Here is a 16,333-nt window from a genome sequence, read left to right on the forward strand (position 1 = left end):
CTCCTTGTTTTACTGCCTTCTTATAATCATTTTGTGCTGTTCCTAAATACATTTTTTAAGCACCCAAGTATGTTTCTCAACCTTCAGAAATAATGAACACTTAAACGTTCAGTTCAATGGCAACTGCTTAGTACAGTTTCACAGGCTTGAAAGCCCTGCCTATAAATAATTTTTCCTATGCGGTCGAAAACATGAGTTGTTTTTTTTATAAAAGGCGTTCTAGAAATCTAAATAAGTTGTCTCAACTGGGTTCACAGGTATCAAACATTTTGTTAATATGACTGAATTTCTCCAAACTATTCATAGGAAAAATGCTTTCTCTCGGGAGCAGTCACAGTTACGTTTGTAATTGGAAACGATTTGAAAAGTTCTCATCCTTAACAGTCATGGTTAGCTCACATTAGTCCCATTAGCTCTTATAGGGCTAAATAATATTTTCTACACTGCAGAATTATGGTGTAGAACTTGATTTTAATGAGGCTGGTTTTTTCTCTGTGATTCAGCTGTTTCTTTGTGAACCTGGTTCAGAGTCTTTGGATGTACACAATGGATGGCCAGGTGGTACTTTGTGAGCAGTACAACGGTTGTCCTAGGAAGGAGATGATGGATGAGGACAGGATGGGATGACAGTGATGATAGGGACAGTGATGCTTATTTCTAGCTACTTAAAGAGTGGAGCCAGGTGAAAACTAGTGTGGCCAGTGTCTGTGGGATGCCCAGGGACCCTTCACATGCTCATACCCCAGTGAGAGACTTTCTAAGAGCTCACTTTCTGACTCTGAGGTATGTGGAATGTATTTGGCAAATCTTGACCTCTATGAAGATTTTGGTGTGCAATAGATAATCAGTTTGGCCAGCTCTGATGTACTTTAAGTAACAACCAAATATAATGGTTTAACATAAGAGTAAACAGTCATATTTTTCTCTTACTGCCTGATAATTTTTGGTCTTAGTAGATAGTATTGTCCTGGTGTTTTTTCCATTGTCCACTCCAGATCAATGGATTAATTTAGTCACTTTTTCTGTGCATCAGTCTTTGTAATCACGCACCCGGTTGTTTGAACCTGGAGGCTTTTACTCTTGGACCTTATTCTGCTTTGTCTCCTAGATCATCAACATGCAAAGTAGCTTTCCCTGTGCGTATGATGGATAATCTCTGAAGCTGATTCACTGATCACCAGTGATCACCACCAAACACCATAAATGTCATAGTGTACAACGTAGTTTGCCTTCACCTCCAAGGACATGAGTTAGGGATGAGTCCACTACTCTTAAACCAGTCTTCTCAAATAACCTGTTTGCCTCAGATTTCAATAAGAAAAGCTGGACTTTCTGCTCCTCAACCAGGGAGTGTTGTGGGCTTGTGATCAGACTAGTATATCTCTCTCTTCCAGTTCTCAGTGTCCTGCTCAATATACAGCAAGAACAAGCATTAATCACATTTACCCATCAATGACCAAGACACTTCCGGTGCCACATTCCCTTTTGCTTAGCTTTTTACCAGGCAAAGAAAATAGAATACATGGGGAAGAACAGGGGTTATTGCAGTCATGGTCTATGGGGAGTATGGGGAGGATGTAAGTTGTTGGTCTGGGCGCTTTGAGGAATGGGAGGAGTTGGAACTGAGAAGGGAAGCTGGAAGGGACAGAAGGCAGAATACTTTAAGAAGCTGAGTGTCACAGATTAACTGCTGGTGGGATAACTTATTTCCTCCAGTAGATTTTCGTGTCTTGTGTTTGGATTTTTTTTCTTCCTTTTTTTCTGAGAGATAAAGAAGTATGTTACAATGAAGGGTTTTAATGATAGGGTTTGGATTTTTTTGTGTGTGTATGTGTTTATGGTCATGTTGTTACTCTTTCTAACTTTTTCAGCAAACTTACCTATTTTCCCAAAAGATCAGTCGTGTAGGCTAACCTGGATCGTTTGGTCTTATGATGGTCCTTGAATACAGCCAAATGTGGGCTGTATATCTAGGAGCTAGTATATTAAGTCCCAGCTAAAGGCATGAATCATAGAATCATAGAATGGTTTGGGTTGTAAGGGACCTTAAACATCATCTAGTTCCAACCCCCCTGCCACGGGCAGGGACACCTTCCACTAGGCCAGGTTGCTCAAAGCCCCATCCAACCTGGTCTTGAACACTTCCAGGGATGGGGCTTCCACAGCCTCTCTGGGCAACCTGTTCCAGTGCCTCACCACCCTTATAGTGAAGAAATCTGAAAAGAATTATTTCAGCTAGTTATCAACAGCTTTCAATGCACTGCAAAAGAATACAAAGTACATCTACACCTTCTTTTGTGTACTGCTGAATACATAGGCAGTGAAAAGAATATTGGAATAGTAGGTTCAGTTCTGTTGCCTACTCTTCTAAAGGCTTTTGTGAAATTACACTATGAAGATGCGTACATTAGCCAACTGGAAAATTACCCATGCAGTGAGACTCAGACTTAGTCATTTTATCTTAAAAAAGGGAAGTAATTACATGGAGAGCTGGGCTTCAGTCTAAACTAAGGCATTAACAAGATTCAGTCTAGAAATAAGCATACATTTTTAAGCACAAGTGTAATAAATGGCCGTGGTAACCTCCCCAGATATATGTTGTGATTTCTTCATCACTTAGTATCTTTCATAAAGGTGTGCTGTAATTTAATATGAATTATAAACTTGATATAAACATTATTGTAGTTTGGATAGGAATTATAAGCTTGATATAAACATTATTGTTGGAGTTTCTCTGTTCTATATGCAGCAGAGCTGACTCAGTGAGCCCAGTAATGGTTTCCAGTCTTAAAAAGTTGCCTTTCATCTTGTGGTTTCTTGATCCGTTGATGTGATTTATTCACGTAATCTGTCAGCAATGTTAGCAACTTCTGTTTCTTTGGCTCATCTGTCTGTAAGGTCTAGCCTGAAATGATTGATTATAATCGATCCTTTTGGTTCTTTAAAATGATCCAGGGTCTGTAGTGCAAGAAAATAAAAACACATTTTGGATAATCATTCTGTCTTTATGTTTACACAGCTGAATGCAAACTACTAGATTGAGTAGGGCAGCAGCTGCCCTATGGATATTAAGAGGCCTCAGAATTAAGTAGAGAGAAAACATTTAACCATTGTTTTGAGTGGGAAAGAGGAGCAGATATGTTGTTATTATAGGTTTGCAGTAGTTAACGTTTTCCTTTCAAGTGAAAGCTTTAGCATCATGTTGAATACAAAGTTGCTTGCAAACAATTTAATTAAAACACAGAAGAATATTGGTAATGGCAATGGGTGGATTTTACAACAGAACAAATATTTCTTACTGTTTGTGAACCTGAAGCATTCTAGAAAGTTTTTAAAATGCTTTTAGTGTCTTCATCCTGGTAAGTCAGTCTAACTAAATATCAGAATATCATTTATGTAATGACAGAAGTTTCTTCTTGGTGTTAAAATGTTAAATAGCAAGGTAATTTCCTTGAAACTTAAAATTATCAGAGATGTAAAGATATATATTTAATATTTATATTTCACATTCAAGGATACTTAATTGCAATTTATTGCATTTTTACTGTGGTTAAATGCAAATGTCATTTGCAATGTGGCAAATTACGGTTTATGATTTAAAAGAACTCCAGTAGATTCCCAGTAGCTGTCTTGGTTAACCCTATCCCCTCCTACCCCATCTGCCCTCACTTCCCAATGGTACTGAACCTGCCAGACCTCTTGGGCAAGCACGGTTATTCAAACAAATCTTCCCTGAGCCTTCTGTGCCCTTTTTTCAACCTTCTTTTTGAATTGGTGTGTGCCTGCGGCTGCCAGCTTAGGAGCCGTCTGGATACCTTGCAGGGCTAGGTCTGACCAGTTTACCGAGGGGAAATTACAGCTGACGAGTAGCAGCACTGTGCCGTTTAGGAGGAAAGAGCAAGCTGGGTTATTTGCTGGCTTCCTGTCATTTGGAGGTAGAAGGAGTGAGGGAAGATGAGGAGGAAGGGAAATGTACAGTGGCCTGTGTTAGCTGCTGCTGCACTTCAGGAGGGTGGTGTTTAATGAGGATTAGGGAGGTAGAGCTGGCTGATGAGGCTTTGTAGGATAGTAAGGCACCCTTGTCAAGGAAACCTTCTCTTCCTCCTCTTGATGAGGCACGAACTTCTCTCTTGGTCATCCCACCACCTCTTCCTTTTCAGTCGCTAGGAGAAACGAACCATTTGTTTTGTCTAGACTTTCGGCTGAAGTTACTCAGTCTTCCAGGTGGGTGTCTTCATGGTGAGTCAACAACACCCCACAGCCCAGACTGCCTGCCCAGAATACGGTCCCAGAAACTAACCCCACTCTTCCTCCTACAAAATACTAAGCAGCAAAGTCTATCCCATGTGAAAGCAGCTGTTTGGAGTGAAATTTCATCCTTGTTATGGGCTGCTAACATCCCCATTGCCCAGGCTTTCAGCTTTCTGCTGAACCACCCATTGAATGCAAATGCTGAGAAGACACACGGCTTTAGGCAAAACCAAAACCTGTGTGGGAGGAATATCTGCAACTAACAAGAAATGTATCAGCAAAAGTTCAGATAACAGAACTTTGTTCTCTGAGGGCTCTCCTTTCTCTTGACCTGTAGGGAGAGGAAAAAACAGCTGCCCCTCTATGGGCAACTGTGGAGGAAGAGGGCAACTAGACTTAGTACTTTTGGGACAGGGCAGGGGATTGGGGTTCAACATGACCAGCAATCCATCAGTTTACCCTGCAGTGCTAAAATGGCCCATCAGGGTCTAACAAAAAAACCCCTACCTGTGGCGTGAGTGGACCCACTTGAGCCTATGGAGTTGAGTATGAGGTTAGGAATCGATAGGATTCAGCAGCCTAAGAGGGATGCCAGAGGATGTGCTTTCTGTTGAGCCGTCTTCAGTGATGATTCTGAATCCCAGGGTGTTGGATGTGCACCTGAGTTTTAGGTTCATTATTGTGCTCTTGCCTGAAGTTCAAGATCTCCGTAATAGGGGTACATTTGCCATGCTCCTTCTGACACATCTGTTGTCCCTGGCCTTCATCCTCTTGAGCTAAGGTGATACTGATTGATAGTGCTCTTGTACACTGCAGCACTCCTGAGGTTAGTAACCTCTTGATTCTGCCAGTTATTCTGCTGGTGGAGAAGCTCTTGGTCTACTAGCACAGGCTGACAAGTACTGACGGGCCAAGCTCAATCTTCTAGGAGGCTGAGGTGGTTGACACTGCTATTGGGAGAAGCCCTGACTGGAATGGAAGGTTGGGAAAAAGAAAGGAATGATGAAAAGAAAGGGGCTGGGGTTCTGCCAGGAGAGAATGGCCACAGAAGGTAGGGTATTTATTTTAAGAAGAAGAAGATGGATGAGAAGTTGGGTAGATGCTGAGTGAGTAGCAGCGTTGTAAAAATTTGAGGGCTGGGGGTTCATAGCCAACCTGAAGGCACTGACACCATTATTTCTTTAAAGTAGCATCTCAGGATGCTGCAGGATATCTTCACACTCAGATTCATCTGTGCTATGTAGGTGCTAGGTAGCATTGCAATGGTACAGCCTTTGCCTTGGAGTCTAGTGTCCATGCTGTGGGGTGAAATGCATTAGGTGTGTCCCTGAAGTGAAACTTCAAGTCTGGTTTTATGTAAATGGAATCCAATTTGCGTGCACCAGAGCTGCCCAGCTATCTCAACTAACGTGTACTAAGTAGGAACAACCGGGAGATTTGCTTTGAAAGTTCACTACTTTTGCACACTAAAATGCTAGTGTAAGTGTACCCAATATGGCTGCTAAAAGAACAAGCATCCAAAGAGAGACAGCTTTGTAGAATAATTTAGGTTGGAGGAGACTTCAGGAGGTCATCTAGTCCAATCCTTTAAAGCTATTTGAGATAGTTTCTGATTTGTCAATGTGCATTTTTGGTGTGGAGTTCTAATTTCTAGGTTAGACTAGGTTGAAAGGTTTCAGACTGAAGCATGAACTTTGTATTTGAGATATGGGACCTGATATGTTTTAGAACTAGTCGTGTACATGCATATTTGTCGGGGGGTGGTGGTGAGGATATCATTGCTATGGATGCTATATTTAAAATGCTAGGGAGTAGTTTGATCTCAGACAGATTGCTTCACATTTTGTTTTGGAATTAGAATATAGAATAACTTCAGGCAGAACAGGTCTGCAGTATGCAATGATTCATCTAAGGTGAAGTTTTCACATACTTAACAAGCAGAATTCTTGTTTGGCTCCAGCTCATGTTTAAAGAAATTGATTTAGCACTTAGCATTCAAACTCAAGAACTTACTACTGCTGTATCGTGTGTATGGACTCACCCATTAAAAAAATGAATCTCCTTCTCAGGGATTATTAATGTGGCCTTTGGTTGAATTCTCATTTTAAGCTAAATTTCTATGAATTTCTGTCTTTCGTGGTAACAGAAGAAGTCTGGGGGCTGTATAACTTGTTCTTGATATCAGCTTTGAAGTCTGATTGCTTATCTAAGCCTTTATAACTGTTTTGGAAAGATATGGGTAAATTACCTGTTACCTTCATCAGGTGCTCAGTGTTAACAAATCTGCTGTGAAGTGAGAACGGTGTTATTTGACAATGGTCGAAACTAAGTGTAATAGTCAAAAGTGTATTTTTATTACCATTGCTTTCTAGGCAAGATCTCTTTGGCTAACTTGAAGTGTGGTAGAGATAATTTTTCCTCAATTTTTCTATTAATAGGACAAAAAGTTTAGCTGAGGCTTGTTTCACACTGTGCTGGTTCTAGAGGTAAAGACAAGAAAGATAACTCCATCTTAAAGAACAAATCTTCCCCCATTCCCCTTCAAGCAAGCCAGCCAATTAATTTTATAATTAAACTTGAGTCAAAACTGTGGATCCAGCAGTGCAATTACAGGTATGCAGATATATCCTGTCAAAACATTGCTTTTCATTACTGATCTTGGAATAGTTGTTCCTGTCTGTTGTGAAGTTGGTTTCTTACTGACTTTTAGGAGGGTGTAACTTGTCAGTCTTGGAAAAAGAGTTTGAAAAAATCCTATAGGAGATCCTATGTGGAATATATACATTGGTGTCTAAGCACATGAGGGTAGAAAATACAATTAAATGTATTTTCTACAATTAAAAAAGCCTGAGGGTCGGGGCAGGTGTCATGGAAGATCAGGGAAGAAGTAAGGCCTGTAAGCTTGGTGTCTGTACTGGACAAAGGAGTAGAAACTATAATAAGGAATACAGTAGTTCATACCTGGGTAAACATGATATAGTCGGGGAAAATTACATGCCTTTTTGAAAGGAAGATTATGCCTCTCCAATGAAGAGGTCAATACGATTTGAGTAGGATCATATGGTATTCCCCACTAAGACTTCCAGAAAGCCTCTGTCAAAGTTTCTAACAAAAAACACTTGAAGAAATTAAAGCAGATGTGAGACTTAAAAGGAAAGGTTCTTGCACAGGTAAGTAATTGGTTAAAAAGTAGGAGTCAAGGGATGGGGTACTGTTCAGTCCTTACCAGGGAGGGGAGTCACCTGTACTGCACATAAGCAAGCTGGAAAATGGGATGAACCGTAAAGTGACGTTTTCTTGCTGGATCAGCAAGGGCTGGTGCTAAATGTGGAGAATGATAGTTAGTCCTTACAGGATTGGGTGGCTGAGCGATAAAACAGCACATAAACTTCTACGTAGATAAATGTAGAGTAATGTACATGGAGAAAAAATTTGTAACTGCACATGTAAAATGATAGCCTCTGAGTTGAGTGTAGTTCCATGCATATAGAAGCATATGAAACTATGAGTAGCATAGAAGCAATGGGGTTTGGTTGTTCAACATCTGTCTTAATATGAGCCTTAGGGAGTGCAAGTCTGAAACCAACAAAAGCTGGTTCAAAATAAACAAAAGGTGGTGTTTTTTCTTGCAGTGTAGTTGGGCTGCGCGTGAAACATTGCGCTGCGGGCTTTTACAGCTGGTAGAGATTTACATGGTCTTACTGGGGAGCTAGACGACCTCATGCAGGGGAAACTGGAAATCACTAAATACATAGGAGTCACATTTGAATCACATCCACATCAGGAAGTCTCTGAGCTTGAAAATGAATAGTCTCTCAGAGAGTAGTAGTAGAAAATATCATATATGATTGCCCTGTTTTTCACCTTCCCTGAGCACATGCTGTTGACTGTTGTCAGAGTCAGGATGCTAGAGCTCTAGTGAGGCCATGCCTAGGTTGTTACATAGATTGGGTGCAGCTCTTCCTCAGGATTTCAGTGCTGTGACTCAGATAGATTGGTTCATTCTTTTCATGTCAATAAGAATTAATTTCCTAAAGGAGAGTCTAGTGTTTTCAGGGTTTATGTTCCAGGCAGAAGTAAATAGAAATAGGACAGAGTCTGCAATCCTGAAGGAAGCCGTTGGTCCTCCCTTAAAGGCCTTCGAATTTTCTCACATTGCTCAGAAGAAATCTTGGTCTTCATTTTTCAAGATGGGGTATGTTTCAGTCCTGTTATCTGTTCCTCCAGAAAGTAAGGCTCCTGTTCATGCTTGGGAGGAAATATTTAGTACTCGTGAATGTAGAAGCCATCTGAATTTACCTTTTGGATACAAAATAGGGGGTGTTTTTTGATTGAGACTGCTATTTTTGTACAGAAGAGAAAATCTTCTCTGTCTTGAAGACTATTAGCCTCTCTTTATTTTCTCTTTAAAGGAATGATATCTAAAAGGATGGTTTGGAGCCATATATTAAACCAGCTGAGATTGTTTTCTAAAGTCAGTTAGACTGGGCATAATCTTAATAGCTCATAAGGTCTCAAAAATATGACCTTCTGCTTAAAAAAAAAATTGATTACTGGAGTGTATATTAATAAATCCATCATTGTAAACACTCCAGTAATCTTGCTCAGAAGATTATTGCAAGTCAATAAATTAGAAGCCATGCTACACAGAGGCTTAATACAAGATTTTAGGGTTTATGTATGTTTGACAAATGTCACTTTTATGGAACGGTTGAAGACCTCAGTCATACTAAAAGACCAAAGAGCAACCATTAAGATGAATCTTCTGTTCCATACAGCAAAATCCACACCTGTTCCAACACCTTCAGCTACTCAGCTCTACCCTGTGTTCCTTCATACCTGCTATAGCAGTTGTTTCATAAATTAAATTTTCACTGTCTGTGGAGAAATTTGTCACAAACGGCAGTGTTCCCCATAGTTCTTCTTTGAACTAAGTAGTAAATACCTAGTAGTAGTAATTGTGTTAGGCCAAATCAGAAACTGCAGATGACAGAAAGCAACAAATAACGTCTGTGCGAACACTGTATTTTGTCCTGTTATTCCTGGGACATATTTTGTTAATGAAAGTTATGTAGAATTTAATTCTATAGTCTCTCTATATCACGTATAAGTACAAGAAAATGGCAGGAAAAGTTAACTGAAAAAGAAATTTCAGTGCTGTCTACCTTTATAGTAATCCTCACATTCAATGCACACAACCAATTGAATATATACTAAAATAATAAATACTTTCTGTAAAATTGAATGTAAATACTTCAAAATACATTTAAATACATAATCTGTATATTAAAAAATTATATATAAAAATTATGATCTTAAAAGCTTAAATGCTTTTCTGAGCATCATTTTTTGTATATTCTATTTTATCATTTAAAATCAGTTAGTACGTATGGCATGAGTCCTTAGATGTTTTTAACACCATACTGCATGATAGCAGATTTTTAGTTTGGGAAAGTAGAGGAAAGAACTAAGGAGCAAGATAAATTTAATTACTATAAGAATTTAAAGATGAGATCATTGGAATTTTAAGGTATTTCTGGTGAATGGAAAAGAGCCAGAGAAATGAGGGAGGGAATAGCAGGATGGTGGCAACTAAAGGAATATTTCTTTACTGCTGAAAGATTTTCTGGTTTTTGTAAATTGCTTAAACAATACCTTTCTAAATCCCATTTTGGAAAGTGTACAGGCAACCAACTTTCTTCAAATATCTGCTGATGTTACAGCACAGAAATCATATGAAGGGGAAATAGGGTAGGAAGAGAAGAAAGAAAAAACATACTTTCGTAACTTTACTATCACACTGTATCTTACTAGTTTTCTGATTCAAGTGAAACTAGGATGTTTGATTTGATTTGGCAAGAGTTCCAGATGTGCGGGACCATTGAAGAAAGTTGCTTTCCAAGGGACAATTTCAATTAGAAGATAGTTGGGAAGGAATAAAATAAAAGATGTGGAAGGGGAGCAGGCATAGATAAGAGGTGTCAGAAGCAACTCCTGTATGTTGTCCTAAGGACGAGGATAAATCATTTAAATTTTATTCAGATGTTGAGGAGAAGATTGTGGAGAAATTCAGTGCAGAGCCGTGCATGATTAGAACAGTAAGTTGGGCAGGTGACTGTAATACTGATGTTTGGAATGGGTTTATAACGCCCTGAACGGGAACCAGAACAGAATGCCTGAAGCCATCCCTCTCAAACAATCTAAGGGCCATGATCACAAAATAAGAGAAGGTGTACTCTAGCCAGCCACGTTCAAATTCCAGAAGAAGCTTTTAGTGCGTTACTTTTGCCACGTGTAGCAGAACTATGGCTAAAAACGTTTGGAGCTAATTTCGGTTTCAATTATGTGAAGCTTGCCTTTACTTACCATCTAGCAAAAGTCACACACCATCTTTTCATCAAGAAATCCATTCTCACATCAGAAAACAGAAAATTCTTCATCTGCTTTTGTCACTTTAGATCTAGAACTGTTAGGTTTATCATTAGTAAATTTTGCATTTCACAAATATTTAACACAGCATGGGTGCAATGTGATGCTAGTGATTGCTGTGTTACCAAAAGACACTGCACATTCTTAGGGTTTTTTTAGGTAAAATTGCATAAATTTTCTCATTGTGGATTAATGAGTATCTAACAACTAAAAATTCTCATTCTGTGCATCTCCAAATTATTCTTTTACTTTTCCCCTATTCATATTCATTCTGATTTTCTCCATTGCCATTAAAAATATTCTAGTAAGGAAAGGGTTAGCAGGTTGGCTCTCACTATTAGCTGAGGATGAACAAAATGGCAGCTTGGTAAACCGAAGCAGATGATAGAAGAGACCATGAGAAACCAAAGCTCTAATTTAAGAGAAAATTGCTCCTTGCAACTTTTGGTTCAAGTCTATACCCTTTCTCTTAAGCAACAGATGTTCCCTTATTTATGTTCCTGTATGTCATGATGTTCTTTAATCTTTACATAACTTAAATTCCTTTGGTATGAAAGACCATGTTTCTGATGGGCCTTTCTGGTAGTTGGCAATATGGTGACTGCTGGCTTTTTCATATTGTGTCAGCCAACAGCATGGATAACAAAATTATCGTTCATAAAATTGTTGAGATTATCTTAAATGTATCTTTTATGTATGTCCTATCAGTGTTTTCATTTGTTACTGTGCTGTCTTATTTTCTTTCTTGAAATTTTCCATTAGCCAGAGAGAGATAATGAAATATGCTAATTTTTATTTCCATTCTCAGCTTTTTATTATATGCAATGGCTTGGCTACAGTGCTAAGCAGTTTTAAAAGGCAGCAGCAAATAAAGTAGTGAAGCACAACTACCTCCATAGTAATGGAATTCATTGTTTCAGTCACTAAGTATTGTAATTCATTAGAGACAGCTAATATAGTCTGAAACGCTGCATTGTTACTTTTAAAACCAGCGAAAACCAATAAGCATAATTAAACTGCTTTTTAATTTTCTGCAGAAATACAAGCCTGGTCGATGTGATGATATTTTGAAATGGAAGCCACCCAGCCTGAACTCTGTTGATTTTCGTCTAAAGATAACAAGAATTGGTGGAGAGGGGTATGTAATCTCTTCCCCCTTTAAATGTATAACTCTCGTGTGAATGTCCCTTAGCAGTTAATCTCTCCTCTGATATTTCTTGACACTTCCTGGGGCTGAGCCTTTCTGTATTCTGTAGAATTTGGTCACTGAAAATATAGGCAACTGTCGTAATCAGTGTTGCACAGAAAAAAATGGCAGATGTTTATAATGTAAATGTACTCATTCTTAAATTCAGTTTCATGAAATTTCTGAAAAAAGTCCTGTTTGGATTTGGCACTACCCCTTATGTTTTTAGAAAGTAGGCAGGCTATATTAGCTTAAGTTCTTATATAAAATAACTATTTTCCATTGGTTTTATGCAAAATAATGACAACCTAAGCTTTCTTCTTTTAGAATTTTGCACAATAACAAACAGCACTTGTTTTCTTAGAGAAAACTTGACATTTTTACTTGACAGGTATTCTTTGGTATTGTCTTTAAATCCATTAAAATCTTAATCAAAAACAGTGAGTTCTAATGGCAGAAGACATGTAAATCTTTACATTACATCAGTTCTACATACTATTTGCCTAGTTCAGTCACTGCACCTATTAAATAGGGGCAATTTCCATGTTGAATTGTGCCAGGGAGGGGAAGGGGAAGATTGAGTCACTAGATTAAAGCTTGCCTTGGAAAAGATTTTGTTTAAAACAAAGTTAATTGATTTTTAGGTTGCTTAATGTTTTAACATCTGGGACTTAGTTCAACTGACAGTTTGAAATACTGACATTTAGCTTTTCTTTTTCTTGGTGCCACAGGCAACTCAATACGATTAAACAATTAATTAATATATTGCTTATGTATTCCAGAGTGCTAATAATGGCCCATCTAACTTTTAGACATTTGCATGTCATGTTAATGAATATATTTGGTGAATAGAGAGTATCTTAAGGATATGGGGTTTATTCTGCAAAATTTAGTCAACTGCTAACTTCTGAGTATTTCATTAGGTCAGAATTATCTATTCAGATTTTTGTGTTTGAAAGTGCAATATTAAGTCCTCAGTAACAACATAGCTATTCCAGAGAATATACAGGAATATTTTAAGTTTGACTTCAGAGAATCAGCTACTTGCAAACATTTAATGTTTGTTTGGCCTTTATTTAAGTCACAGAACAGTGTAATACGAAATATTTATGTAAAAAAGAAAAAAAAATTACCAGTTATTTGATAGGAAGGTTATTTTTGTTATGGAATTCTTATGACTTCTGCTGGAGTTTATAAATATACAATAGTAGCCTGTGATTCAGAAGCAAAACGCAACAGATTTTTCATTTCACATTAAAAAAGGAGTATTTGCTTGATTAGTTATCACTGACTTCAAATACAAAACTGTCAGTGCTATTGTGTTACGTTTAATATATTACATCATAGATTATTTGATTGGAACATGAAAAGGTTATAAAATATAAGCCAGCAAAAAACTATTTCTAAAATGTTGGACAGTTAGTAGCAAGTTATTAAAGAATGGCTGATCCATTGTGGAATTGGAAACACTTTCTGAAAATTAGAAAAGTTCTACCATATTCCAGCTATGTGAAAATAAGTGCATTGCTCATATTGTGGAAATAATTATCTGAATTAATCTGTAAATGCTGTAATACTTAAATATGTTAATGTTTATGTTCCTCTCACAAGCATAAGAAAAAAATAATCCTAGAAAACTGACATACGATAAATAAAGTACAGTTCTTCCAGATATGTTTTACTTCATCTCACACGACAGTTGACTGCTATTAGTAACATAAGTGCATTCATCCAACAAAAAGAAAAGTTAATGAAGTACTGGGTGGAAAATAATAATTTGCCATTGTTGGGAGAGCTGTATTTATGTTAACTAATGACCTATGAAACAGTAGCTCGTGCCCAGTTAAACACAAACAATGAATGAAATACTCCAGGTTTAACTGCTTCAGTTGTTAATTTGAGTATTCAATTTATCGCTTGGTAAAATCTGAACTCATTTGAGGAAATATCAGAATTATACTGATTTTGAAGTTGTTGGCTAGAGTTTTAAAAGAAGCATCTTTAATTTAAGACTGTAAAAAGGCAGTTTCTGAGTTCTGAGCACTACCATAATAAAATGGTTGATTTGTGATATAACTAAAAATTCTGTTTTGATGAACTGAATGTCTTGCTACTGGCAATTCTAACATGACAATGTTAGACTTCCTGCTTCCCCCCACCCTATGAGATTAAAAGCAAGCATTGATGTTAGTTTCAACCTTTTAGGTAAAAAAATTTTCTTCTTCTTCAGTAATCCAAAAAGAAATCTGGCATGCATTTGACAGCAGAGTAATACAGATGTCCTTAAAGTACTGTTATACAATTTGTATGTTGTTTTGGTACAGTTAAGCAATTGATAGGGATCAATACAAAGGCATACCTTCTCTTTCCATAAACATTATTGACAAATATATTACTGACAAATGAGAAGCCAAAGTCAAAGTATTGATCTCAAATACTTGACAGCTTGAAACAATGAGAATGGGGATTGTCTGTAATTTCCAAGTCCTCTGTTCTCATTTACAGGCTCATCTTTAAATCTTGAAATGCAGACATATCTAAACCTGTGCTACAAGTGTGTGTGATCTTATCACAGTTTACAGCCTAGCCAGTACTGATACAGACTGAACCTGTATTGCAAAACTCCAACCATGCAGCCCTTGTATTTATAGTTCCCTGTTCACTTAAATAGTGAAGAAAGCATATAGGAGCATTATTTATTCAGTAGCATGAGATTAGAGCACTGTCAGCTGTTGGACATGTCTTTTGGATAGCATATGTAATTGAGATCCTGAACAATTGTAAACAATCTTGTGCATTTTTCATATGAATAAAGGAGTCACCTCTAGGGAGTTTGCCAGATTTTAGTCAGTGTGATTATTTTCCATCTACCTAAAATTCCCCTGTGTTTTCAGTTGTGCATTTCCATCCATAGATCAGTCTGCAATAGTAATGTTAACTGCAAAATAGCTGCTGTGTTTCACCCCAGATGTAGTTCAGTTACGGATGAATGACCAATTGTTTTTATCTAGGGTTCAATTATTTTACTATTGATATTGGAGGGAGTTTTGCCATTGAATTAAAAAGAAGCATTGGGTTTATGATCTATGAAGTACTTTTAGAATAAGCTTCCCTGTAAAGATGTAGACTGCATAACAAGAATAAACGTGAAGGAAAAAAAATACTATTGCATCCCAAAGAAAGGCAGGGTTTCTGTAACCTCAGTGACCTAATCCTGACACTCCTGTTCAGTGCACATACTTGAAAGAAATTGCATTATTGCACCTTAGTGAGTTACAGCTTATCAGCTGAGCCATGGTAATTGTCCCCTGTGTATTGTCATAGTCCAGCCTTTCCAAGCATCAGGATGATGGTTAGATTAACTCTCTTTATGTTGTGTTTGCAAGAATTCCAGTTTATGCTCTCTCAATCTCTTCTCATCACATCAATATTTAAAAAAAAAAAACAAAACCAAAACAACAACCAACAACTTACTAAATCAGCTAAACAAGAGAATACTTTGTTGTTTATCTCTGGTGAATCACATCAGTTGAACTGAAAAGCCCTCACATTACATGTGCTTTAAAAAGGTAGACTCACTTCCCAGCACTTCTCTATCATTTCAGGTTTCCTTGAATGCAAAGTGGAGCCCTTTGATCGTACAACAGTACTTTGTATTTTTCCTAAATTATGATGATACTCATAGAAAATAAAATAAGAGGGACTTAAGCACATCAACTGCATTTCCAAATGACCTACAAGTTAAACGACCTTATCAGAAGAGAATGTGGAGGATATTTAATTGCTGTGTGCAATATCTTGGTTATATTACAGAGAAGACTGTTTTTAAACAGTAGAGATGCTTTTTCCCAAAATGTCTGACTCTAAGAATATTTCTTAAAAAAATAAAAACCTCACACCAACTCTGAGCCTTATTTAAATGTCACAAATATCAACTGAAAACATCTACATAGTGCCAGATTTATGGTAGCTTCCAAAACCAGAATTTTTTAAATGTCCATGCTTCCTTTTACAGTTTTTTAATTAGCCTGTGCAAGTCCCTTATTTTTATCTGAATCAGACATGGTAAAATCAAATTACAAGCAAGGCTTTGGTTTTATTGGCTTTGAATGAGTATCTTACTGGGTCAATTCGATACAGTTTCAAATCACAGAATAATATAAATTTTATATAGAACCTTGAAGTATTGGAAAGAATCAAGAATTTTACTCATCTTCTATTAGACAAATAGTAATAAAGGCTTGTTTCTTTAAAAAAAGTTAGTAATCTGAAGTAGACATGAACCCCCCTTTGTTAGTAGCAAGTCTATATTGGTTTTTTATTATATCCATGATTAAGTAGGCCACATGGGGAAAAAACCAAACAAACAGTGTTTAGGCAAAATTCTGTTTAGCTTGGGCATTGTCAAGTAATAAAAACGGAGAGATAAAGTACAATACATTCAAGGACAGCGGGGTCTTCAAATCT

The 16,333-nt window shown here is 37.3% G+C and overlaps 1 protein-coding gene across 2 annotated transcripts in view; it reads left to right on the forward strand.

Annotated features, from left to right (window-relative positions):
* Positions 1-16,333, forward strand: part of RNGTT (RNA guanylyltransferase and 5'-phosphatase) — a 200,779-nt gene that overhangs the window by 126,634 nt on the left and 57,812 nt on the right. For both annotated transcript variants that reach the window (XM_050893968.1, XM_050893969.1), the window contains one exon: positions 11,718-11,818. In XM_050893968.1, coding sequence (XP_050749925.1) covers positions 11,718-11,818 — 101 coding nt within the window. The remainder of the gene's footprint in view (positions 1-11,717; positions 11,819-16,333) is intronic.

Source organism: Gymnogyps californianus, chromosome 3, assembly GCF_018139145.2.
Source record: "Gymnogyps californianus isolate 813 chromosome 3, ASM1813914v2, whole genome shotgun sequence".
Classification (NCBI taxonomy): domain Eukaryota; kingdom Metazoa; phylum Chordata; class Aves; order Accipitriformes; family Cathartidae; genus Gymnogyps; species Gymnogyps californianus.